Source organism: Rhodofomes roseus (genome assembly GCF_022264815.1).
Source record: "Rhodofomes roseus strain CIRM-BRFM 1785 chromosome Unknown C8Q71scaffold_14, whole genome shotgun sequence".
Taxonomy (NCBI): domain Eukaryota; kingdom Fungi; phylum Basidiomycota; class Agaricomycetes; order Polyporales; family Fomitopsidaceae; genus Rhodofomes; species Rhodofomes roseus.
Window position 1 is genome coordinate 985895 of NW_025952970.1, and position 24755 is coordinate 1010649.

At 55.0% G+C, this 24755-nt stretch overlaps 7 protein-coding genes across 7 annotated transcripts; 3 read left to right on the forward strand and 4 right to left on the reverse strand.

Annotated features, from left to right (window-relative positions):
• Positions 1 to 2192: 2192 nt before the first annotated feature.
• C8Q71DRAFT_724981 (uncharacterized protein) lies at positions 2193 to 5018 on the reverse strand (the record flags this gene model as incomplete). The annotated part of the gene is made up of 2 exons (XM_047921658.1): positions 2193 to 4786; positions 4859 to 5018. The coding sequence occupies 2 exons, from the start codon at positions 5016 to 5018 to the stop codon at positions 2193 to 2195; spliced, it is 2754 nt and encodes a 917-aa protein (XP_047777536.1).
• Positions 5019 to 7826: 2808 nt separating this feature from the next.
• C8Q71DRAFT_859374 (uncharacterized protein) lies at positions 7827 to 10765 on the forward strand (the record flags this gene model as incomplete). The annotated part of the gene is made up of 4 exons (XM_047927620.1): positions 7827 to 7872; positions 7930 to 8738; positions 8788 to 9322; positions 9423 to 10765. The coding sequence occupies 4 exons, from the start codon at positions 7827 to 7829 to the stop codon at positions 10763 to 10765; spliced, it is 2733 nt and encodes a 910-aa protein (XP_047777537.1).
• A 243-nt stretch (positions 10766 to 11008) lies between these two features.
• Positions 11009 to 13539, reverse strand: C8Q71DRAFT_710924 (major facilitator superfamily domain-containing protein; the record flags this gene model as incomplete). Its single annotated transcript, XM_047920775.1, has 18 exons — positions 11009 to 11196; positions 11249 to 11382; positions 11440 to 11632; positions 11688 to 11746; positions 11883 to 11907; positions 11968 to 12087; positions 12142 to 12213; positions 12276 to 12324; positions 12378 to 12531; positions 12583 to 12657; positions 12713 to 12736; positions 12787 to 12806; positions 12854 to 12872; positions 12927 to 12956; positions 13007 to 13035; positions 13085 to 13099; positions 13156 to 13242; positions 13327 to 13539. 18 exons carry the CDS (start codon positions 13537 to 13539, stop codon positions 11009 to 11011), a joined length of 1506 nt encoding a protein of 501 aa, XP_047777538.1.
• A 1390-nt stretch (positions 13540 to 14929) lies between these two features.
• C8Q71DRAFT_859376 (Hsp70 protein-domain-containing protein) lies at positions 14930 to 15642 on the reverse strand (the record flags this gene model as incomplete). Its single annotated transcript, XM_047927621.1, has 3 exons — positions 14930 to 15271; positions 15334 to 15506; positions 15597 to 15642. 3 exons carry the CDS (start codon positions 15640 to 15642, stop codon positions 14930 to 14932), a joined length of 561 nt encoding a protein of 186 aa, XP_047777539.1.
• Positions 15643 to 17242: 1600 nt separating this feature from the next.
• C8Q71DRAFT_724984 (uncharacterized protein) lies at positions 17243 to 17823 on the forward strand (the record flags this gene model as incomplete). Its single annotated transcript, XM_047921659.1, has 2 exons — positions 17243 to 17319; positions 17373 to 17823. The coding sequence occupies 2 exons, from the start codon at positions 17243 to 17245 to the stop codon at positions 17821 to 17823; spliced, it is 528 nt and encodes a 175-aa protein (XP_047777540.1).
• Positions 17824 to 18630: 807 nt separating this feature from the next.
• On the forward strand, positions 18631 to 19157 carry C8Q71DRAFT_859378 (Alpha/Beta hydrolase protein; the record flags this gene model as incomplete). The annotated part of the gene is made up of 2 exons (XM_047927622.1): positions 18631 to 18790; positions 18847 to 19157. The coding sequence occupies 2 exons, from the start codon at positions 18631 to 18633 to the stop codon at positions 19155 to 19157; spliced, it is 471 nt and encodes a 156-aa protein (XP_047777541.1).
• Positions 19158 to 20790: 1633 nt separating this feature from the next.
• On the reverse strand, positions 20791 to 24172 carry C8Q71DRAFT_859379 (uncharacterized protein; the record flags this gene model as incomplete). The annotated part of the gene is made up of 10 exons (XM_047927623.1): positions 20791 to 20805; positions 20864 to 21213; positions 21264 to 21698; positions 21751 to 22119; positions 22170 to 22383; positions 22436 to 23132; positions 23194 to 23347; positions 23417 to 23588; positions 23642 to 23868; positions 23917 to 24172. The coding sequence occupies 10 exons, from the start codon at positions 24170 to 24172 to the stop codon at positions 20791 to 20793; spliced, it is 2889 nt and encodes a 962-aa protein (XP_047777542.1).
• Between the last annotated feature and the right edge of the window lie 583 nt (positions 24173 to 24755).

Sequence of the window (24755 nt, forward strand, 5' to 3'; positions counted from 1 at the left end):
TTGCTGTTGTATGCGTCCATCGCTCTTCCATTGCTGCCCAGAACTCGTATGTGAGGCCATCTAGTCCGGCCGCTTTCCCAGAGCCAGCCTTCCTTAGTGCGGTGCGTATGTCGTCTTCTGTTATTGGGTCAGTAAGTAGTCTGGATTGTGATCTGGTTACTTGTGTTTGGACATGGTTCAAGACGCGTTCTACTTTCTCATTACGGTTGGGCGTTGTTTGGAGACCATCATGTTGTAGGTTTTCATGATAGTCTCTTGCTAGCTTCGCCATTCTATCTGAACGTGTCTCGTATTCGTTCGGGTTAGAGTCAGGTTTCTGGAGAGCATAGAATATGTCTCTGGGCTTCTTCTCTTTGTTCACAGCTGACCAGTACTTGCTTGGGATTTCGGCGTTTAGGATGTACCGTGTCGTGGTTGACATCTTAATGTCTCCATGTCGTTTCTTCTCTAGTGCGTGTAATCTATCCTGTACCATTGCGACTTCGAGTTGCTTGGGTGTTGATTCTGTGAAGTCAGGTTCATTCTGTAGGGATGATATCACGGCCTGTAGTCGCTCCATTTCCGCAAGTATCTTAGGAGTCTTGCCGCGCAGGCGTTGTCTGGCAATCTTGGCAATCTCTTTCTTGAATTCGGAGAATATCAGCTGCGGGTTGTTCAGGTCCGTGCGTTGTTCTGTATTACTGCTCGTCATTGCGAGGCTCTCTGCTTTCTGACCCGCTTTGGTCGCTTCTGATAGGAATATATGGTCCGTTAACAACGTGTGGGGTATCGTCCATCTACCCTTCCCGATGTATGGTGCCTGCGCTGCGCTAAGGTGAACTGAAATTAGCCGGTGGTCGGTTGGGACTCCGGTTGTATGGATTGACCATGAGTGTGCACGTTGGATGAGATCGTTCTTCAAGTATATTCTATCAATTCTTGAGCAGGTTTGAGAGCCGCGTTGCGGGAAGGTGTAGTCTCTGGCTGTCGGGTCTGATAATCTCCAGCCATCTCTTACATGCATGCTCTCGAGGAATGATAGGAGACTTTGTACCTGAGTGGGCGGGTCTAGTCTCATTGGCAGTCTATCTATGGCGTCCACGACTACGTTGAAGTCTCCAAGGATCATGTCGGGTTTGTGCAGGCGTCGTTCTTGGAAGGTTGTGCTAAGCGTGTTCCAGAAGCTAGCATTTTCAGACGTGTTGTTTGGGGCATAGACGTTGAGGATTGTTATAGACCTTTCTCCATGCCAGTGCATGTTTAGGAGGAGGGCTCGGCCGGGTATGATTGATGTGGTTTTAGTGTTAGATATGTCTACCAACTCTCTGTTCAAGACGAAAGCTACTCCTTGTGATTGTGTCGGACTCGTTGATTCGGAGTTTAGTATACGTAGTCTTCGACCGTAGAGGTCGTGAATCCGAGAGACCGCTTCTCCATCAAGGTGTGTTTCTTGTAGTGCTAGTAGTCCTATCTTCCGTTCTCTGACGATTTGATTAACCGCGTTCCATTTGTTATTTTCTGTGTCGCGAAGTGAGCCGCGTCCATTCATATTTAGTGAGCCCGCATGGAGGGCGGCTTTTGTGTTGCGGCCTCTACGGCGCTCACTGTTGTTGTTCTGCTGACTATGTGCCTCAGGTAGGGGCGGGTTCGCGGCTTGAGTATTCTGAGGTGACCGGCTATTGTCAATGACAGTAGTCGCCCTGCCACCGAGTTCCCTCGCCTCGTCATCGAGTATCCTGAGGGCAGGGGGCGGAGGTGACTCTCTTTGGCGAGGGAGAGGTGTACCGTTTGCCGTTGAAACATCCGTATGGTTTATATCTCTGTTGTTGTTCACCGCTGGTGTACGCATTCTCGCTACAGCGATCCACGAGGTGCGGGCGCCGCTCCTGGGCGTCTCAGGGGACCTGCTTGCACGTCTGAGCGTGGTTGCTTCGCCCGAAGGCCGGGAAAGTCTATTAGTACCCGGTTATATGAGTTGTTACTCGATGGTTGTGACGGCTTTCCTGTCCCGCGTACGGTCAGTATATTTGGGCGTGTCATGGCAGAACCGTCGAGGGGGTCGAAGAGAAGAGATTATCATTTTCGGTTTTACTTGTTTTATCTTAGGTGGTTCAGTGTTATCGTTCGCTGAGAAACATGTTCGCTGAGAGATATGAGAACTGCAATTCATGGTCGGGTTACGCGACGAGGTACATGAGGTAGGGGCTAGGTAATCAGTTCGTTCCTCCACGTCCGGAACTCCCTCCACGGCCTCCACGGCCGCGACCTCTGCCACGGTTCGTTCCGCGTCCTCCGCGTCCACCACGACCGCCCCGCCCATTTCCGTTCGGGGTGTTCACTTGTTGGTTGTTGGCGTTGTCGTTATTGCGTCGGAGCTGTCTGCGGATGACGTCGGACTCGGTCGTCGGGCCGTGCCACTCGGGAAGGTTCGGGAGCGGGCAAAGGCCCATTGTGTGGTCTGCTCCTCGACAGATACGGCATCGCATCTGACGGTGGTACCGGATGGGGTGGCCAGTGAACGCGCTTCCGTATTGTTGTAGACCGACTTGGCTTCGGAAGAACGACCAGTCGGCGACGCTCGCCGTTGGTGGTTCGCAGTATATGACGGCCAGCGGTTCGAGGATTCCTCCGCGCGTGTGGTAGGGTAGGATTCGGACCCGTATCGACGCAAGTATAGCTTGAAAGGCTTGATCAGTCGACATGTTGCGCCAGCGCCCTCCCGTTTGGATGTCCCGTTCGATCAGGCGGCGGATCCCAGGCGCTACACTGGTGCCTTGCCAGACCCGGACGAAGGCGGCACGGATGCCTTCCGGGGAGGCGTCGCCGAAGCATTGCAAGTTGGTCCAGAAACCAACGAGGGTTGATGGCTCGATGCCCAGGTGCGTGAAGTATGCCGTGAGCGCAGAGGTTGATAGCCATCGCTGGTCCAAGATTGCTTGCCGCTGGGCCGGCGTGAGACCTTGGATCAGAAAGTAGTTCGGTGGGGTGTTCAGTTCGTTCGTCGGCCTCTCGGGGATGGGGGCCGTGATGACAGCGGACTGGACTCCGAAGTGGACTCGCAGAAGATCACGTAGGGCGTCCATGCGTTCCCACCGTCCGGGGTCGTTTGCAGATTGTCCCGGTATGGCGGCTAGGACTGCGTTCGCTTGGTTTGCGAACCAAGCAGTCGCCTGGTCGGCGTTTTGTCCCTCGATTTTATGGTATGCGTCGTCGGCTACGATTTCCTCGAAGCCCCCTAGTGGAGTGGGGGTGGCCATGGCTTGTCCGAAAGGTAGGGTCGCCTGGTTCATCGGGGCTACCGGTCCTTGGGCTGCGTTAGGAGGGGCAAGGTTCGGAGGAGGGGCCACATGGTGGGGGGGGACGGGTATAGGTATATGTGACGGTTGACGTAGGTAGTCCTCTTGTGACGGAGGGTTCTCGAAGAAGGTACGTGGGGGGCGTTGCTGGTTACGCGAGCCAGAGGCTACTGGAGGGGGCGGACGGCGGTCTGCGGGGTGTGTGGGCATGGATAGGTGAGTATTCGTGTATAGGACTGGTGCTATGGGATCACCTTGGTGGACATATGTCATATACGGAGAGCGGTCTCGGCCTGGGCTCGCGTCTCTCATGCGAATGTCGCCGGTTATTGAAACAGCGCTTTGCGGACGTTCAGGCTGACGCGGTGTGCGTTCCACCTGGTCGGCTGGGATCCTCGATGGGCCGGGCATGGGTTGGCTCATGAGGCGCGAAGGTTGAGCGGGTCGGGTGGGGAGGTCGAAGCGACCCGTCGTTTGGAGGCGCGGGCGTGGATAGGGATCGTGTGAGGATCGAGCATTCAGAGGGGCGTGGTAGACCGTTGGCGCGCGGCGCAGTAAAGGGGAGGGTGCGGCCGGTTGTCGCGGGGATGAGTATTGAGCTGATGCCTCTTCCTGACGGAGCAGAGACGTGTCGTAGTTCCGCTCGAGAGAGGTAGAGGCCGTGGTTTGGTTTGGCATGTAGTGATAAGTGTCCTGCTCCGACGAGGGGGGCCACCGTGCACCGGCGAGTGGGGTCGACTCTAAGTGGCCGAGTGGCGTGTTCTGGTTGGCGGTGGGTTCCGCGTTCCAGAGGCTGTCGACGTTCTCCATCTGATCAATCCACGGCGGGTACCGCTGCTGCCAGTTTGCGGTTGGGTGTACGGCAGGCGGGGGAGGGGGCGCGTTCGCCATAACGCGAGGGTCGAGCCCATGGAAGGCGTGGTAGTCGAGGTCTGTCGGTTCGTAGTCCGATCCACGTTCCACGTACTCGTCCAGGTCGGGGATTGGGGAGGCTGTGCGTGCGAAGGAGGCTCCCGGAGAGTTCTGAACTCTATCCGTGGAGGGTTCTACGTCCGGTGGCTGGTTGTCCGTGACGCGGCGACGCTTCCGTGTGTCGCTCGAGGGGCGAGAGGACACCGGGGCGTGGGGGTGTTCATGTATACTGTCTGTCAGCGGGGGAGGGCCTAGTCCAAGGCTATGGCTCGTCGATGGGGGGTCGACTGTGCAGTCTTTCTCCTTGTCCGCGCGGCGTTTCCCCTTGTCCGCGCGTTTCTTCCCCTTGTCCGCGCGGGTTTTCCCCTTGTCTGCGCGTGGTGCTGGTTGGGCACTGGTCGCGGCTGGTGACCTGGGGGGGTCGGGTTGGGTTGTGGACAGAGTTGCGGCGGGTGCCGGAGGAGCCGTGCTCGCCTGGGAGGCGATGGCTTGGGGCGCAGGAGGAGCGACTTCGCGGTCGTTGATGACCGTGGTATCGCTTGCTGCACCGGAGGCCAGGTGGTCCAAGCTCTCTGGTTGGATGCGGGGCGACTGGCGGCCTGCCGTGACATCGGCGAAAGCTGCTTAGGCTCAGTATGGAGCGTAGGGGAGGAGCGGCGCGCTTTACTTACATGGGCTGCCGGGGCGCATGGGGCTCATTCTGCGCGATGTCGGCCCTTCGTTGTTGGTCGGTGTGGGGCGGGGCTCATTGGACGGTGCCGTAGTCTCGTCTGCAGGGCGCGCTGGGGCCTGGGTAGTCGCGTTGGGCTTGGTCGAGGAGATGCAGGCCATGATATATGAGTACTCAAGCGTAGTTGGGTGGGGGATACGTACGCTGCGGGGGCCTTTTAACTTGTGTGATGTTGTGATCTTCGCAGGCGATCTCGAGAAGCAAGACCTTGTTTATGCGAGTCTTCATTTATCACAGCCGCCATGTTCGAGGGTGGTGGGGCGGGATGATGTTTGGTGCGGCGGGTTGATGTTCGGTGCAACGGGTTATTGGCCGTCGCGGCGGTTGCTTGTTTCGGTGGTGCGGCCTGGGTAGGCTTGGGTCGTCACCTTCGCTTATGGTAGGCGTTAACTAGTTTTATTCTAGAGGGTGGTCGATTAGGTCCTGGATAGTGCTCGACTGGGCACCTATCTTTGCTTGTATAGCTTTACGACGCTCCTTCAGGTTTTTATTTAACGTCTGGGCTGTATGTGCGCGGACTTCGTTCGCTTGGGGTTTCAGAGCGCTGAGGCGGAGGCATTGATTGTCGCAGCAGCCTTGTGGGGTTTCTGCTAGCCTGTGGAGCGAGGGTTTTGCGAGGATGTCTAAGGAGCTTCGCATGGTGGCGCTATTTGATGCCGTTGCGGCAAATCAAGACCTCCTACCTGAATGGGCTTGTTTGGCCGTGTTGTACTCATGCGCTTAGGTCTTCTAACGGAACGTGACCGTGAGGTGATCGAGCGTGTTCTCTTAGGTTCTCTTCCGATTTTCGGGCGGGATCAGTTTGCGTCTTATGTAATTGGCTTAAAACGCTACTATTCTGACCGTCCAAGGACAGGGGCATGTTGTAGGTTATTGGACATGTAACGACAGAGTGTGTGAGGGAGTGCTTGCTAAGGCAAGTCAGGTCATATGTTTGGTTTGGGTGTCTAGTTCACGTACGCTTTCGTTAAGACTTTGCATTGGGGGTGCTTCTGTTCGGCACTCCTTCCGCTTAGCTTCTGCGGATATTGACTTGCAGGAGGTTCTCGTCCATCCCGTCAGCGTGTGTTAACGCGACAAATTCGTAGGGGGTCCTTGTGCTCAGCATCAGGGTGTCGTTGTCGGTGAAGCATGGATGGGGTGCGGGAAGGGGTTGGAGGACGTGGTAGAGGTACGTGAGGACTCGGCGTTCCGTTGGGCCGAGAGCGGTCCATGGGGTCGGGACACGGAGGCTGCAGCGCTCGTTACTGCCTGATATGGCAAACGAGATCCAGTACCGGCATATGCCGTTGACTGCGGCAATTCGTCCAAGTCCACTCGATTCCTCGCTGGTTTGTAGTTGTATAAGAGTACCCACACCTAGCGGGCGTGGGGGACGTTCGGCTACAATCCATGTGCGGTTTTGCCTGCTGTCGTGGGTGGGGTGATCTGCGACATTGACCATTACGGCCATGGCTGTGTTATCGGTGAGTCGGAGGCTTGGGAGGGATTGCAGCTTATGGACTTCTGTGCAGGTGTTCGTGCTGAAGTTCAAGACGTGGCAGGCAGGGCCGGTGTCTTCTTCCGCAAGCTGCGGTGGGGGGGGTTGGGGTAGTTGGAAGGTGCGGAACATGATTGTCGTGCGTTATCGTGTTGCTCGTGGGCACATTCTTATGCCATTCGGCTAGCAGTCGGTAAAGGAGGGGGTTTGCCGTCATCATTGCTCCATCGCTTAACAGTGGGCGCTGCATTAAGCGGTTTTGGAGCATTATGAGGCTAGGGACTGTGATCAGGAGAGGTACGAGGCAGGCAGCATTTTGTATGTGGTTTTTCTGGTCGGGTGTGGTGGTTATTACGTGGTTCTTGTGTACATGAAGAGGGTTGAGTTCAATTCAGTGTGCGCTCAGCGTTCTTTGGTTCTATACAGTCGTTGCGTGAGGCTTGGTGCGGCTTACTTAAGGTCTGGGCGCACGTTTCCCTTTTTTGGGGAGGGCGGGCGTGATTGGCGCTGGTCAGGGCGTCAATTGGCTACTGGGGCGGGTGAGGTATGAGGGGGAGTCGGCGGCCCTGTAGGCCCTCTAAGTCGTTTTGTGGTTGCGAGACTTCGAGATTAGGTGGTGTTTAGGTCACTCTCGATGTGCCTGTGAAGGCGAGCCAGCTAGGCTTCATGTTGGGGTGGATGGAGGGGGATTCGCGTGGATGACGTGTCCCGGTCGTTGGTAGCAGCGATGCTTCCCTAGACTCATTTATAGCGCAAGTTCGTTTCGTCCTAAGGACTACTTACCCCCCGGACCACGAGAAGGTCTGCGCAGGACGTCGTCTCGAGTTTCGACGACGGCCCTCCCGGGGGGAAGAAGAACGTGCTCACGCAGTGTTGCCAGCATGGGTGTCCAAAAGAAGGAAGGATGCTGTCATTGCCAGGTTCGTAAGTACGTGGTGATTGCGTCATCCGAGTCCTCAACGATGCTTCCATTCTGCTTCATGACCTGTCAGAGGCCTCTGGTTTAGGTACTTAATGAAGCACTCACCCGTCGGATCTCTCTTGACCTCGAACTCCATCATCCCGACATATGTATCTCTTCCTTTGTCCCCACCTTCGATCAGTCAAATGCGTCTGACTATGCCGAGTTAGCAGACGTCAAATAGACGTCGAGTCCGAGCCGGGACTGTACACTGACGGTAGTAAGGGTGGTTTAAAATTTCGGTAAGTACGTACCGTGACCCTAATCTTATCTTTGTTACCACCTTCACTAATTGATTCTAATCGTCGTTGATACGGCTCATCATTAAATTTAGACAATTAAGGTCGACTCTGGACCGCATTCACGGCGCGCGTTTCTCTCTTCACCATCACATCTGGATCCCACGTCCTCGGCGCGATACACGCTATATGCCCCCATGGTCTCTGAGCGATCGTCTAACCTTCACCCATGGTGCCAGAACTATCGTCGATTGTCCCGGTTTATTGTCGATATGGTGCGTTCTGGAGTTGGAAGTCTTGTCGGCCGACTCACCAAGCTCTACCTCGCGTAGTGCATACGGACCGATGGCTCCTCACACACCTCGATTCATCCTGGACGATCTCGCAAGTCAAGCAGCACTTGTTGACCAAGTTCTTACCTACAGTCGTACCTTCCCCGCGGAAACCAACTCGAGCGAAGCGTGAACGCCCCCTTTCACCTATCACATTCTCGTCACATGGGCACAGCGACAACGAGGGTGACAGTGACTATCAGTCCGCGGAGGAGAATGGGTCCGTTCTCGACGAGGCAGACGACATCGTAGACGGAGACTACTATCGATATAAATATGCACCCGCGTCCCGTCCAGCCGGCACCTCGTCGACCACGCTCGTCGTCCCACCAGAGATTTCTCTACCCTCTCCAGCGCAGTTCGCCCTCATCGCGTTCTCCACCGGACAGCTGTTCGAGGATCGCTTCCACCTGTCCTGGTACGCTCTTCAGCCATACGAGTTGCTTGAGTTTTATCCACGTGGCGAGGTCTTCATTGCCTTGCCCCGCCATAATCTAGAGGCATACGTTCGTCCTTACTTCGAGGCGCGAGTATGGGCACTGCGGTTTGTTGGTGATGATCTGTCAGCCGAGCACCACACAGAGCTGGAGCGGCCAAAGAGCAAAGGCAAGGCCAAAGGCAAAGAGCGCGAGCGGCGAACTGGGAGCGGCAGCGGACCGAACACTGGAGATGGCGGCGAGGAGACGTGGGGAGGAGACGCGGATGAAACGAGGCGCAAGCTGGAAAGGAGGCGGAGGAAAAAGATGGAGTGGTGCGAGAGGTGGGTGATCGTGCACCAAGGCTTGTTCAAGCTCTGTAAGAACCGCAACGTGAGTACGCTTCATTTGAAGAGTTTCATTCTTTCCAATGTCTTTCAAGGACACGCGTCCTGCGTACACCGCCCCTGTGACCGCCCTACTGGCCATGCGAGGCGGCGAGCACCTGCATCCTCGCACGACCTCGGCTCTCCCACAGACGTATGACTCGTCCTTGCCGTCATCCTCCACCTCGACGCCTCTGTCATCACCAAGTCCAGCGCAGAGTCATTTACAGTCTCTGCACGACCCGATGAAGTCGAAGCTCGACGCATCACCGAGGAATTCAGCCATACCTAACTCTGGCCGCCGAATCGTCTGTGCTAAATTCCGCGCGGGTCCTCACCCGCCTCCACATTCCCCAGCAGTCACTCATGCAGTAGCCTCGGGCGCAGGCACAAGTGAGGATAGGGGGGATGCTGGCGGGTGGTGGCGCCGTGGGTCGCGAGACACAGCTCCAGCGGAGACTTTCGGCAGAAGGGAGGGCAGATCAGCCTTCGGTGCAAACTCTGAAGGTAGCGCAAGCCGGGATAGACTGGGGCTGAGTGATGAAGACGAGGGTTCCGTGTGGATCATCATGGATTTATTGAACGAAGCCGGTGAGTTGTACTACCTAACGTATCCTGCCCTTCCTATGTTTCACATTCCGAGTTTGCTTCATCCATACACATATCGAGCCTACCTGATACTGCCTCTTAGCTTTTGATGATTTTCTGCGCGTCTTGCATCGCCATGCCCCAGTATCGTGCTCTTCGTCTTTCGCCGCACGATCCTCCCTGGAAGGTGCTGCGCCTGACGCCAGTTATGTATTCCCTTCTCCGGGTGGATCGCCATTCAACGTCTCGCCAGGGCTGCCAGACGCCATACCGCACACCTACACGACGACGTTGACGGGCTCGCCCCGTCATGCGGCAGCTACGGTGACATCCGCAAAGCCTTCTCCACAATCTGGCCGCATGGGTTTACCGTATCCGGAATGGCGCCATACGATTGTGCATCGGGCCCGTCGTGCGGGTATAGGCTCTATTGGCCGTGCCATGGAGTTCGTCATCTTTGGTGACGACGAACCTGAGGGTCTCGCCAATGATGAGGACGACCTACTGTCGTACCTCGAGATGCCCGATGAGGAGGCGCGTGCGCAGGAGACCCCAAAACGGCCTTCCCTTGCAAAGAGACCATCGGACAATTCGCATGTGGACTTATCGCCAACTCTCTGGAGGGACTACCTCAACGACGATAGCGACAGTGGCTCTGATGGAGAATCCGAGCAGAGCGAGCAAGAATGGGAAGACTGGATGACGGATCTGCCTCGTCAGCACCGTATACAGGCTGATACGGAGGAACGCCATCTGCGCCATCTCACGCCGGACATAGAGGAAGATGATGAGGATATCCCGTGGATCCAAGACGAAGCTCTGAGCGACGACGGTACTGGCGTACCCGCGAGCGATGATGGCATGGCAGAGAGCGACCATGCTCTCGCTGCAGACAAATCGGCTACACGGGAGCCCTTCCCTCCATCGCGCAAGATCACTTCGTATTCGTCGGCAGACTCCCTGATACGCAAATCCATTAGACCGTCTCGCTCGCGGCCGAGGATATTCGGCGCCTCTAAAACAGGCGTGGACTTTCCGAGCGAGCGTGCGCGCTCTCCGCTCTCATCGCAGGTCCGTGCGAGCAGTGAATTGTCCACGTCTCCGGAATCAGGCACCAGTCCTCCTACTCGCTCTCATCTCCCAGTCCGCATGCCGATCCCGATCAGGATGCGAATCACCAGTGTACGAGGCACCCAGGTGGAAGGTGGAACGTCTCCTCCGGAAACTGCCAGTCCCCGGCTAACGAACCTCTTGCGGAAAGGAGGGTCGACGAACGAGTCGACGTCGGCCAGCCAGCACCCCTCCGCACCTCAGGGCAAGAACAAAGCGACGTCCGCGGGAGCGGCACCACCTTCACTTATCCTCACGATCCCAGAACCGAATACTTCTGCATCCAGTCCAAGCAGCCTCGAGAGCATCAAATTCGCTACGCCAGACTCAGATTGACCCATAGATGATTGCGGTGATTCATCCTGCAGAGGTCCGGATATTTATAGTGGCGACTCTTCATTTATTGGTTCGCATTGGTATACAGTGATTCGTGCAAGTCATATTCTACTGTACATTATACTGCCTCGGATCGATAGACGCATGATACAATCGATTAATCTCAACCCATCTAATAGTACATGCCTACTGGGCGAACAGGACCTGTTCGAGACATTGGCGTACAAGATCCGGAAGTCTTGACTACAGCGTGTAGCGGAAGTCGGGCGCGCGGTCTCCCAGCCTCCGGAGCTCTTCCGGACTGAACTTGATGCCCTTCTCTTCCATTTCTCGTTGCTGCCGTTCCCGGATCGCGTTAGCGCGTTTGTATGCAAGTACGGTAATTGGCAGGAAGATGAAGCCGATGCCGACGAACATCAGCTCCAGCGCATCTGCAGCAAAAAGTTCACAGCAGGCCACAGGTTCCTCGAGAAGGACACTCACGGCCAAGAACATATCGCGGTGCATCTTCTGAGAGGTAAATGTTGCTCGCAATAGCTCCGCCAAAGTTCCCGATACCGATGTGCAGCGCCATTCCGACGCCGCGTTTATATTGACCAGCAAGGTTGTTCCCCAACCTGTGTTGGTAACGTTCAGCGCTACGGCTACGCGGAAGAGGACAGACTGCAGCGTACCAGGCAATGATACCCGGGAACGCAGCGTATGAACCCGACACACAGAAGAAAGTGCCGAAGTACTTGACGCCTACGGGGACGTCGGATATGTTGATAGCGAAGCCTATCATGCACATCACTAGGCCTGCGAAGACGAAGGGCGAGCGTAGCTGGACCCGGTCGGACCATACTGCGAAGATGAGGAGGACAATCGCTTTCACCGAGATGAGCACCTCTACGGCAGGTGGGATGGTGGTAATACGGCTTACTTGCGCATACATAGGGAGGGACGGTCAGCAATTCGCTGACAGCGGTGTTATATCCAAATCTAGCGAAGGAGGGTCAAACTGTGTGGTATAGCATCGAAGCAAGGGAAGGGACATGACATACCCGTTGATGATCGACCTTCGCGCAGCAACAGTAAGCGAATCGTGCGTCAGAATGTGATCAACACCAATGCTCACGGAAGGAAGAGTGAGATCCCGTATACTGAACCAAGGCCGTCAGCCAGGCTACCAGATGTACGCAAGATCTTGCCGAAGTACGTACGCGGAGTGATAACGGCAAAGTACACCATGATCTGCAGCCAAACTTGCCAATCCATGAAAGCCGCTTTGATATGCCGGAGTTGGAAGTGCTCTTCCTCTCCAACGGAGGAATTGTCATACTCTGTCGGTCGTCGTCGTTATAAGGGGGAGCGACACACAACGTAAAGGAACTTACTCTTCCTCCATATGATGTACTCGCGCTCCTCAGGCGTCAGGAACTTCGCCGTGTCAGGGAAATCCACTAGGACTGTAGAACGTGCATTCAGTATCGGCGAGTACATGCCAAAGACTGGACACATCGTTGCTCACCGAAGAAGGCGATGGCTCCGACCACAACGGTAGCGATACCCTCGAGTATCTGGGGAGTGTATGTTCAAGACGGCAGCATCGCGGTAAGACAAGTATACGTACAAAGATCCAGGACCACCCGAGCAAGCCAGCTGTCCCAGACATGAAAGAAATTCCGTACGCCAGAATTCCGGAAAATGCGCCTGCAATCGTAGCTCCGCCGTAGAACACACCCACCCTGTATTGGAGCATGTGGCGGGGGTACCACAGCGTCAAGCTAGAATTGTTGGTCAGACGGCATGGAATGAGACCAAGGTCGAAGCCGTACTAGTAAACGACACCGGGGAACAGGCCAGCTTCCGTGATACCTAGACAGATACGGGTCCCGACGAGTTGCGGATAGCTGGAGTGGTGTTAAACTGTCTTGAGCGCGTTACGCCAGATGAAAGACGACTCACGTCTTGACTAGACCCATGAGGGTCCTGGGGTTCAGGATTAGCAGAGAACATCGTTGGCGACGGGTGAGGCTTACATGATGACACCCCACAGAAGCTGAGAACCTGTCAATAATACGCCATTTCGCCCGACGGGGCACTCACTGTGATACCCGGCAACCATCTGGTGTCGACGTCATCAGTTTTTTCCTTCCAGATGTTCTGACGGTGCTCTTACCTAGACGGTTTGAACTTCTTCAACACCAGACTAGCATCTACGTTCATATCAGCATATAGGATCAACAGCGTTGTACGCACTTTGCTGGGCATTCGCAGAGACAGTATGGCTGAAGTATTCTCAATACAGGCTTGAAGCGACCAGTGGTTGATACTTACAATGAAATACATTGTCTGTTCGCAAATTAGTCGCACTCAGGCTCTTGACGTTAGGCGAGTGTGCTACTCACCAGAGCAATATTGTACTTATTTCCGGTGAGGTCTAGTTGCGTCGTCAACCCTTGTATCTTTGCATTGCCTTCGGACCGCCGATGAGCCTCCTGAACAGTAGTAGGATTCACCCGCCTTACCGATGTTTCCTGCGAAGAGATGTAAAAAGGCACGGTACGGTGAACAGAAACGGATGTACCTCTATCCAAGAAAGAGCACAGATACATGATCGTGAGGATAGGCAATATTCTCTTGTCTACTTTCCGCCACAGGCGTTTCTCTTGCTCAGGTGTGAGAGGCGGAGGAGGAACATGGGTCGAATCCGGAGACGCAGCGTACTCGACTGCCTCGACCTCGACCTTCTCCGCGCTGTAGCTTCTAGCTGGTGTGGTGACTGTGGACATGACGCTCGCAAGTTCGTGAGGGTTAGGATGAGAGGAGGGGGGGGTCCCGGGGCCCTAATATCTCCGTGCAGCCTCAGTATATAAGTCAGACAACGGGGGACGGTGGCGTCGCCAGACCATTGGGCAGACAAGCGTGTCTTGAACTCTTCTCCGGATCTACATGTCAGATTTGAATCTTCTTGTGCACGTTCTACCCCGCATTACCCCACACCTGAGCGAAGGGAACACCCCGGCTGTAGTCCTCGGACGCCGTGTATGGGCGCCAACGGGACCCGTGACGCCTCCGCCCTTCGTAGATAAGTACGGGCGAGATACGGCGGGACAGGCAGCCGCCAATAGGAACGGCTTTCCGATGATTAGGAGGCTCAGGCAACGAGGTGGATGCACCAGGTGATGGATGTTCGCCGGGGCTACAATCGGAAATTGAACCACAATCATAAGCCACGATATGTTCAAAATACACGTCTCAGCTGAGTCTGTCGCTCGATGCAGCGACCAGCGGAGGCCATATGCATTGATTTGAGCGTTCGATGACATGACATGAAATCGAGAGGGGTAACTTACCAAGATACTGCGCTATCCTTCATCCTGCGGCGGCTGCGACAATTGTGCCTGCATCAATCCGTTCATTCGGACATGCATAGAAGCTCCTCATTACTTATACATTGCTGGCGGAAACATCGTCCGGCTATTGCTAACGACAGTCTGGTTCGAATTCGGCTGTTATTACTGCAACCTAGTCAAGTAGTCTCAGTACTTACTCAGGCTAGTACTGTCCACTGGCAGTGGTATGATAGTGGTCGAGTTTCATTCTATAGACGAGCAGATGTGAACACCCAAATCAGTATCTTTCTTGCTGAGTGGCGATTGTACATACTGGTAGGTAATACGGCTGTCGACAGTACTGCGGTCGTTTGGAGGAGCATTCACAATGCGTGCAATTGATTTTGTAAGTAGTGCGCCACCTATCACGTGATGTACGGGCTTGCGATCCGAGCGCGCCCGGCGCCGGAGAGCAGGTGCTGGGGACGGGGCAAGTCCATCGGTAAGTCATCTGCTCCTAGTTGAACGGTGTGCGAGAGTACTAACCGTATCTTACAGACTCGCTCGTCGAGCGAGCGGGCCGTCGTCAACAGCGGGGTCGAGTGAACGGCGTCGTTGATGCGCACGCCGTGCGTCGACTTGCAGAGGTAGGTTGTCGTGTCTTCCTTGTCGTGTTCCTGGAGGTTGCTGACGGCGGATGACCCGGCGCAGGACGTCGACGCCCGCGCGTCGATCGGCGGGGAGGGATACGTCGCGCCGCAGTGTACGATAACACGTAGCACGCCTTTGGGGCAGCGATTCGTCGAGTGCGCACGACGGCCGCACAGATAGGCTGGCGGCGTGTAACCTACGAAGGACGTTGTGCGCAGAGGCACGTGCGCCCAGGATGAATGTTTGGCGGCGGAATGTTGTCGTACACGCAAGCAGCGCTGAGGGCGACGGAGATGGCCGGGTGCATGTGTGCGTCGTGCTTGGGAACGTCTTCGGAAGTGCCTCTACCGAGGTCGAAGATGCGGACGTTCCGCTCACCCTCGGTCTTCTTGTCGAGACCGTAAGCAATGGCAGCCGCTGTCGGCTCGTTGATGATGCGGAGAACGTTGAGACCGGAGATAGTGCCCGCATCCTTGGTCGCCTGACGCGTACAGCGATGCGCGGCGAAGCTGTTCACTGCGAAGGGGAATGTGTGCGGCTAGGGGTAGTGACGCGGTGTGAACGCGCCTTTCCCTCTGTTTGTTCTGACGCAGCTTCGACCGCCTCCAGTATCTCTCCATCGCTCTCCTCTTCCTTTCTTGTCACGGGCTTCGTAGGTGCTTTGGCCTTCACGGGGTTGGAGGGCTTAGCCGGTGGCGCGGCCGTAGAAGCCTTCGACGATGTATCGTTCAATGTTGATGAATGTGCGTGTCGGGACGGCGCAGCCGAGACAGCTGGCGGGCGTATTCATGACGCGTATACAATGCGTGCTGTACATCGGAGTGAGTTGCAAGAAGGCAGGAAGAGACGAGCGGGTTGCGTACGAAGCGAGGGTGGGTGGTCTTGGTAGTGCCGCACAAGACGACGCATAGCAGGTCGTTCGATGCATCGATTGGCATCAAAAAACTTGCGACGGGTTCCTGTGATGCGTGGCTGACTTGCTGTATAACGCTTGCACCGAGGTTGCAAGTGCGCCGGCGTGATTGGGGCGTGGCGGGCGGTTGTGGGAGCGTCGCGCAGAATGTTGCGCCGCGAGCGAACCTATGCATAGATCTGCGCGCGGGAAGATGGTATCGCATCCTAAGATGCGTGCGGATGGTCTCGTCGTGCGTTTGCGATGCGGATGCGGGCGGCGATATCGTGCACACTGATCGGTTAGGACAGGGTACCTTGCGGTCCGTGACGCTGTACGGTTGGCAATCCCGAGCTGATGCAACTCGCGTTTCCCGACTTCGGATCCCAAACACCGACATCGTAGGTTTCAGGTTTGCTTCCACCCGAGTCCGACGTTGATGCTCTTTCTATTTAATTAGAACTTATGGAAAAGTATGCGCTCTCGATGCTATGGGAGCACATACCGATTGGCACCTCCGCGCGTGGACGACAGCCCATCGGAGCTGCCAGTGTCCGAGTCGATGTAATGTCAAGAGATCTGCCTGCCAGAAGATGATCGATGAACACCCATGTAACACACAGCATGGGCGTTCTCGTCAGCGTCGTCAATCGTAAGCACAGCGTACTACTGCTGCATTCTCCCGAACGCGCGTCAAAGCCGTCATCCAGATCGACGAACCGCACGCACTGGTGTTACACGAAGCGCCAGAGCATCCGCATCTCTGTTTGAACTCTGCTGTTCGGTCGGCGTGACGTCGATGGATGTCCGAGCCCTTGGTCGTCCTGCCAAAGTTTGGCGAGTTCTGGCAGTAGTACGGATGAGTTCGCGCAATGACAGTCTCATGCAGGCAGACGAGCCGGCGAGATGTTCACGTCAGCATGCAGAAAACGAAAACTTCGGAACACATAGGTAATGTCGGGTGCTCTCTAATAGGCGGCCATTTTACCTTCCCTTGTGTGACCGTGCGGTTCCTCCTTCCAGGTTTCATCGAAGCTGCAACTCGCGCGCGTTGCGCCAATCTGAGACAATCTCCCGAAGCTTCTGCAACGACCAACGGAGGCTGGCGAGTGCCGGGAGTCGTACGTGAAGCGTCATACGGTCAGTAGTGTGTAGCGTCGCCGTATGCCATGTAATGACTTGGAACAGACTATGCAGGTCGGACAGCAATACACCCAAGCAACTCACGAAGAGGACGTCCATCTCGTCACAGCAAATACCCGCTGCACGACAATGCATGCGGCCTGCGATGACGCGGGCTCGTCGGTCTGTCTCAGGCCGCCCGCAAGCCTGAGTTCGTGATTAACGCTTGTGCGGGATGCAGATCAGAAATCAATATAACACATCCCGCAGACGTTGCGAGCGCTGGGACGTCCGGCGTATAAAAGAGGTATGCTCTCTCCCAGCGATCCTCAGCTCATTCTTTCCATTCGAGCTCAACTCAAGTGAGGGTACTGGTTGGTGAGTACAGCAGTGCTCTGGTATCGCGGCCGCAGAAGTTGACCGTGCATACTAGCCCCGCTTTTTGCACGACCGTCGTTCTTTTTGTCACGCACGTCTTAACGAACCACATTCACCATGCGCTACTCAACCGTTTTCTCTGTCCTTGTCGCCGCTGCGACCGCGGCACCGGCTTTGGCACTGCCCATCAGCCTGTGAGAGCCTTCGTTCTATCTTCGTTCTATCTTACTGACTCGGATTTACACAGTTGGTCCCGCGCAGCAGATGATGAGTCGCTGTACGAGCGCAGTCTGGCGGACGACTTCTGGGCTCGCGATGTGATGCCCAGGGGCCCTCCCCGCCCGCTGCCGCCAACGCCGCAGCCGAAGCCGAAGCCGCGCCCACTTCCCCCGCGCCCTCTCCCCAAGCCGCCTCGGAGTCTGAGCGACTCCGAGTTCGAGGAACGTGACTTTGACGAGGACTCCCTCTTTGAACGCTCGTTCGACGACGAGGACATCTTCTGGACCCGCGATGTGATGCCCAGGGGTCCTCCCCGCCCGCTGCCACCAACGCCGCAGCCGAAGCCGAAGCCACGACCTCTTCCTCCCCGCCCGCTCCCCAAGCCGCCACGCAGCTTGGACGAGTTGGAGGAGCTGTTGGCTCGCGAGTTCGAGGATGAGCTGTTTGCGAGGTCGATGGAGATCGACGAGTTGGATTGAGCATTTATGAGGTTGAATGTCTGAAGTCGTACTTAGATTTGCGTGTATGTTTACGCATGTCGCTCGTTGTGTACGCTTGACAGAATACGATGGTATTCGGTGCAGTTTAGAAACCGTGCGATCCAAGGGCATTGACAGCGATGAAGGTATAATTCAGCGGTCAGTATCTGCGAAGAGGAAACGTCGCCGCTTTTTACAACTCATGTACCACATGCGGGATCATGCATGATGGCTTTGAATTTGACTCGGCAAGGACAAGATTCAACATTGCTCAGAGTCTGAACGAGACAATGTCAAGCCTGTGAGGCGCTTCAGCCTTCAGCGCTCTCATTACGACGAAGGTTTATCTATATATGGTCTCGTCAAGGTCTCTTCGTGACAACTGATGGATGACTGGATCTCGTGGAGTGTTGGGAGGCATGCAGCAACGAGATAGGCTACTCCGTAACGTATTCCGTCCCGTCTCGAGTGAGTGCGGGGTCCTAGTAGCGGCGTCGTTCCTGAGGCTGCATATTGCCGTCAAGTGCCATTCACCATGATGGCCGAAAGTGGCTCACCGACAACGGATACACAGATTCTCTTCCCAGCGGTTTCGCTGAGATAACGAGTCAGGTCTCGCTGCTGTCGACTCAAGAGGGCAATGTCGCACCCGAATCTGACTCCAGGTACGGACCCGTGCTTCCTAACTGACGCCAACCATGCTGGTATGCACGATGCGCATTTTTCGCGGGTCATAAAAGGCGACGCGGACGGAGCACTCGTTATCAAGCTGCCTAGTACCATCATCCTCTCGAACCGAAGACGCGAATGCAGACTGCAGTCTACTCGCAAATTGATGGCCTGGAGATCAAGGTAGGTTTCCAGGCTCCTCCTTCACCGAAACATGGCATCCTCCCAGGCGTCATATTCCTTCATGGTGGAGGAATGGTAGCTGGTTACCGCCGGGAGTATCTCGATTGGATGATAGGTCGGTCCGATAGCTAGTCGCGAACGCATTCTCGGCTGACCTTTGAGTGTTACTAGAATCGACCCACCAGAAGGGCATGATATTCCTCTCCGCGGACCATCGCCTCATCTACCCGTCGACTGGCTTCGACATCATCGAGGATATGCGAGCACTCTTCGCGTTTCTCAGCGATCCATCCTTCTCGACGGCATACCTCCCAGACGGCATATCCCTCGACCCAACCCGTCTCGCTGTAATGGGTTCTTCTGGCGGAGGCTACGCCGCGATGGCTGCAGCGCTGTACGCACAGCCCAAGCCACGGGCTGTATATCTGCTATACGCCATGGGCGGCGATCACTTCAGGCCCCCCCTGTACTGGGGCTATTAGCCCTATCCTTTTGTCCATTAGGTTGGGGCTAATTGCCTCATTTGGGAAGGTATGTCCAGGTATATGGGACATGGTGCTGGGATGTACTATGGGCTTGGCCCATTTCTGCCCAATTCCCGTCCCAAGTTGCTGTGATGTCCCATTGTGGGCAGCCCGTTCTAGGGCATACTACCACAATGCCCAGTGGGCTTCATGGTATTTCCCACCATTTTGTCACAGGTCACAGGGTGCCAGGGGGCATTTGGGACATCCCTTTCCCAGGATTGGCTGTAGCTAGCACCATTGTTTTTTTCTTGGGAGGTTCTAGCATGCACTGAGCAGTCATGTTTGCTTGAGCCTTTTGATGTTGTGTTCTCGCAGTAAGGTTGATGGCTTTGGTAGACCAATCTGCACCATTGATCTTTACAAGCCTGTGGTGTAACATGAGACTACCGTGCTATGTGCCAGATCTCTCGTTGTGTACTAGTGGTATGCCTGTGCCTGTAACATAGGGCTCATCAGTCATTGAGTGTGGTGGGCATGAACAGGCTTGGGAGGGACCATATGAAGCAAGCTTGGAGCAGAAGTCCCACTAATGTAATCCTTATGCCTTGCAGATACATTTTGCTCATATTACTGATTTAAGCCTCCATTGACTTAGCAGTGATTGTCACGCAAGCCTTAACAGTTGTGGACAAGCCCTATCTTACATGTCTACTTATGATGGCCAATGGTGAGCTGTCTCATTGTATGGTATCTGATTCCTGTTACCAGTAACATACCCATGATATGATGAGCAATCACTGTATAGATACACATAGCCTATATAAAGCAACCCCAAGTTGATTATGGGCTTGTTATGACTGTCTGCGGACATCCCACAAGTCCTTCATGGGATTAATGGGTGATATATTTATGTTTTATGGGCATCCCACAGCTCATCAATGGGGTAGTACCACAGCAGAATGTACATCCCAAGGATGCTACCAAGGGATGTCTAATACAGCTTTGGACATCCCATGCTAGGGTCATGAGGGCTGTCCCGTAGCTCTATGGACATCCCAATGCTTTGTACCAAGCTTGTCCCATGGTCCTATGAACAGCCCACACAACAGCTATGGGTACTCTGGACAACCCATAGGATATGCAGAGGTACTCCCTTGGGATATCCCATACAGCACTGGAGGTATTCCCATGGCTACATGGGCATCCCACACATCATATGAAGGTACTCCCGTAGTCATTTGGGAATCCCATGCATTATCCGCAGGTACTCCCAAGGCCATGTGGACATCCCATAGCATGTACAGGTCTTCCCAAGGTTCAAATGGACATCCTACATGTCATACAAAGGTACTCCCACGGTCATATGGACATCCCATACATCATGTGGAGGTACTCCCTCAGTGCTAATCCATACATCCCATACATCCCGTTGAGGTATTCCCACTGTTACATGGGCATCCCACAGATCATACAAAGGTACTCCCTTAGCCATATGGGTATCCCATTATGAATTCCCATGGCCCTCATAGACAACCTACAGAACATAACACAGAACTTGAATATAACAAGGCAGTCTCCTGTTTGAATCCAAATCAAGTCTACATGACATCAATTTTCTGGCTACATCACTATCTATGCTTTCTCTTCTTTAGGGAGGGACTATCTGAAGGTAACCAGAGAATTTCATGGTCCATGCCAGCAAGACCACTGAAATCAAATACCACATCATCCTCTGAAGGATGATAGGCATCTGTCAATGCAGCTGCCTCTGCTGCATCCAATAGGTCACCATCAGCCTCATCAGCATCATGGTACCCATAGTCAAAGTCACCACCATCATCATCACCAGCATCCTGATGAGGTGCTTGCTGCTCCATGTGCTCACCCATGTCTGCAGACTCAGAGATCTCATAAAGTGCAGCTTCATTCAGCTCCAGCTCAGATGGACCCCAAGATGCAGGCATTGGATAAGCACATGGAATCACTAGCACCTGTGACTGCCATGTTGCACACAGACGACATAACTCCTGTTGGTGCAACTGGAGCTGATACAGTAAATCTAGGTCTTCACCTTGTCATATTCAGCTGTAAGCCCATGGATCATGTGAGGTCTGCACTTACCAGCATTGGCAATGGCATGCTCAACTGATCTCCACTCATCCTGCATCCACATCTGCATGGTACAGCGCTCCTGAGACAAGCGGTCTTGTTCCTCGATGCAACGATCAAGCACAAGCTGGGCCTTGATCCCAGTCCGCACAGATTCATCACCTAGCCAACGGGGGACAGCTGAAGGGTCAGGCGACTCATCTGTGCCATTGGCCACAAAGTCATCGTCTTCTAGACCTACATCTTGCCAGATGTCGTCGTCCACATCGAGCTTGAACAAGCCATCACTCTTGATAGGCTCTGGGGCAATAGCTGATCGTGGAGCGCGGCGCTTGGCAATGAGGGTTGACATCTCCTTGCAGAGTGCATTGTAGGACTTGGCGAGATTGAGTATGCCAGGCTCGCGTCGCTTAACAGCAGACTCCACGTGAGTGCTAAGCTTATGCTCTGCAAATATCTTCTGTCAGATCGGATTTGATTGATAGCCATGAGAGCCTACTGTTCATTGTCTGACGATGAGCTCGTTCAAGTCGATCAAGCTCAAACTTGCGCTGGCGAAGGCGGTCTCGGATGCGCTGTTTGAGAGCACGCGCGTTCATACGCAGCTGCAGAAACTTGCTCTTGGTGAGGCGCGACAGCTGTGAGGTTTCGCCAACACCAAGTGCGGAACGCTTGTTCATGATAGCAGCAGAAACCCGCAATTGCTTGGGGCGCAGCTCGGACAACTGCAAGTCAATCTCATGAGGATCGCCTGAACCTACGAGCAACCGCTCCTCCAGTTCACGGATCGACTTGTTGTACGATGTCTGCGTCTTCTGCAAAGCTAGAATAGCTTCCACTGTCTTCGACGCGCGGTTGCGTGACTGCTCTGCTCAGTAGAATCAGTATCTGGGCAATGAAGGACTCTCGGGGACTTACTCGGAGGAGGCTTTGTCTGTGCCTGCACCTGCAACTCCCACTCTGCTCGAAGCTGTTCCGATGACACCCCAGACTGCTCAACCTCTCGCCGTGCAGTGGCTAGCTTGTCCTGACACTGGTACCACTTGCGCCGAAGCCAACGACCAAGCCGCCGAAGCGACTGCTCTTCGATGTGCTTAACTTGCGTGTCGATGACGAACAAGCGCTGGTGATACTACAATGATGACTTGTTAGTGTAATACAAGTAAGAGCACTCCAAAGCTTACCCCCGAGACTCGTAGAGACGGAATCAGCCTCTGGATTGAACTCCAGAATCTTTCACACCCCTCGCCATCTGACAGCCCAAAGCCGACACATTTCCGAGGATGGTAGACGACCTGGCAAGGCCACTGATGTCCAAACGCATGGAACACGGAGAGGGCGAACACGAGGCGACTGGCAAGAGGGCCTAGGAATCCCCACTTGACAATGCTTCGATGGAGTTGGCAAGCGATGTCGTAGAGCAAGCCCACCGTGACGTCTTGCGGGAGATGGTCGAAGAGTTGCTGTACAAGGCTGAGGGCATAGTGCTGCTTCTCGCCGGCTGAAGTCATGTTGACAAGCCAAAGGACACGGTCATGGCGGCACAGCATCGCCATCAGCCCAGTGTCAGCAAAGAACTGTGTGCTAGCCTTCTGGCGGCGCTCGTCAGCGGCGACGAACGAGTCGTTACAGCCGTCGAGCACGGATTCAGGAAGGTGCAACAACGTTCCCTCCATGGTCTCGCCATCATGCGGCGGCTGCTGGTGATCTCTGCCGCTACCTCGATGCCGCATGCGATCGACCTCTTCCTCCATCGCGTTGACCTTCTCCGCCGATACGAAGACGGAGTCGGGATGAGTGCGGGGCGGATCGCGCAAGCCAGACATTCCTTTGCGACGCTTTTGCGTGAAGCATGCATCGAGGCAGACGATCACGTCTGGACTGTTTACGACATGAGTACAGCACGAACAGAGGGGATGAGAACAGATGAACAATCACTTACATGTTGGGAGTGCGATGGGTATACTCGCCCCCGAAGCACAGCGGGCAGCGTTGCCGTAGGTAGCGGCTTGCGCCGCGTGCGCGGCTCTGATGTTCCTCAGCCGATCGCTCGTCACTGTTCGTGGACGCAGACGCCCGTTCACGCACGTCATCATCTAAGACGTTCGATATACTCGCGTTAGCGATTGACGCAGTGACATATCATTGGTGACATTGGGCATTACCTGCACTACCAGCACTGCGATCACCACTGCTTCTCTCCACATTCTCCTCGGTCTCGGCGCAAACAAACGTGTCGGCAGATTGATTGATGCGACGTTGGACGAATTGATGCACGTTGTTGACTAAATTCGAGTACCACAGCAGCGCATTCCCAAATCGCCGCCGTAATGATTCCTGGCAAATAATACTTAGCACTCTGAGATAGGTATTCAATCACTTGGACGTACCCTAGTGCGCAATTTGTAGTGATGAGATTCCAGAAAGGCTTCAAGCGTGTCGCAGAACGACGTCGTATTAGGTGGTACTCGCACAAACAGTGCACGAGTAAATTGGAGGAGTGGGATGTCGACGGCGAGTGTGGGCACTTGAGGGGCACAAGGGAACAGGCCACGAGACAGGAGCTGGATTGGGGCAGGCAAGCAGCTGCATATCTTCAGGTCAAGGACCTCTAAGCCTGCCACTGCTCAGTACAGTGACACTGCGACATAGTACATAGACTCACGATCGAAGAAAACACAGCTGATGCTCAATGAGCGAGCCGCTAGACCCCCACAGGTGCATACCGGCTCCGTAGGACGCAGTCTGTTCTTGAGAGACTCAGACTCGCGGAGAAGGTGTAGATAGGGGCGAAGGAGCGAAGGCAAGACTTCGTGTGCCCATCGCTGCACCTGGCGTGCTTTCTTCGCGCGTTCTTGCTGCCGTCGTAGTTCTGCTGACTCCTCGTTGGTATCAGCCATTGAGACCAGGATATCGGACATAGGGTCGTATGACGGTGGGGATGGCAGGTGGTCAGGTTCAGAGGGCCGTTCAGAGGGCCGGTGGACCTCGGTTGTCGAGGAATGCGCGGAGGACGTGCGCGATTGAGCGCCACTGGAGCTACGAGAAGCGCGTCTTCCCGATAGAGCGGTTTGTGTGTATGTCCTCCCACCTGGCAATGCCAATACCACACCACTCGATGAGGGGGTAAAGAGCCGCCGCCCCCCGAAGTTCCGGCGCGATCGCCTCACGTCCTCGGGACGAAGCTGGATGATGCGACCGAGCGATGGTGAGGAGAGTGCTGTCGAAGGGGCTGGTCGCGCGAGAGATCGACCGCGAGGTATGTCGGAGTCCGCAGCGGTGGATGAGTGTCCAGAATGTGGTGAGGCAGACCGTGACGAGTCGGACGATGTTCCCCTTCTAGATGCCGACGCGAACTGCTTGAGAGAACGCGTCCGGACTGGATGGCCGGCATCGTGGCCAGAGTTTGATCCAGAAGAGCTCGGGATTGATGCAGGAGAGCTCCGTTCATCCGTGGAAACACGGTCGGGAGAGGAGGACGGGGATGATGAAGCAGGAGGCGAA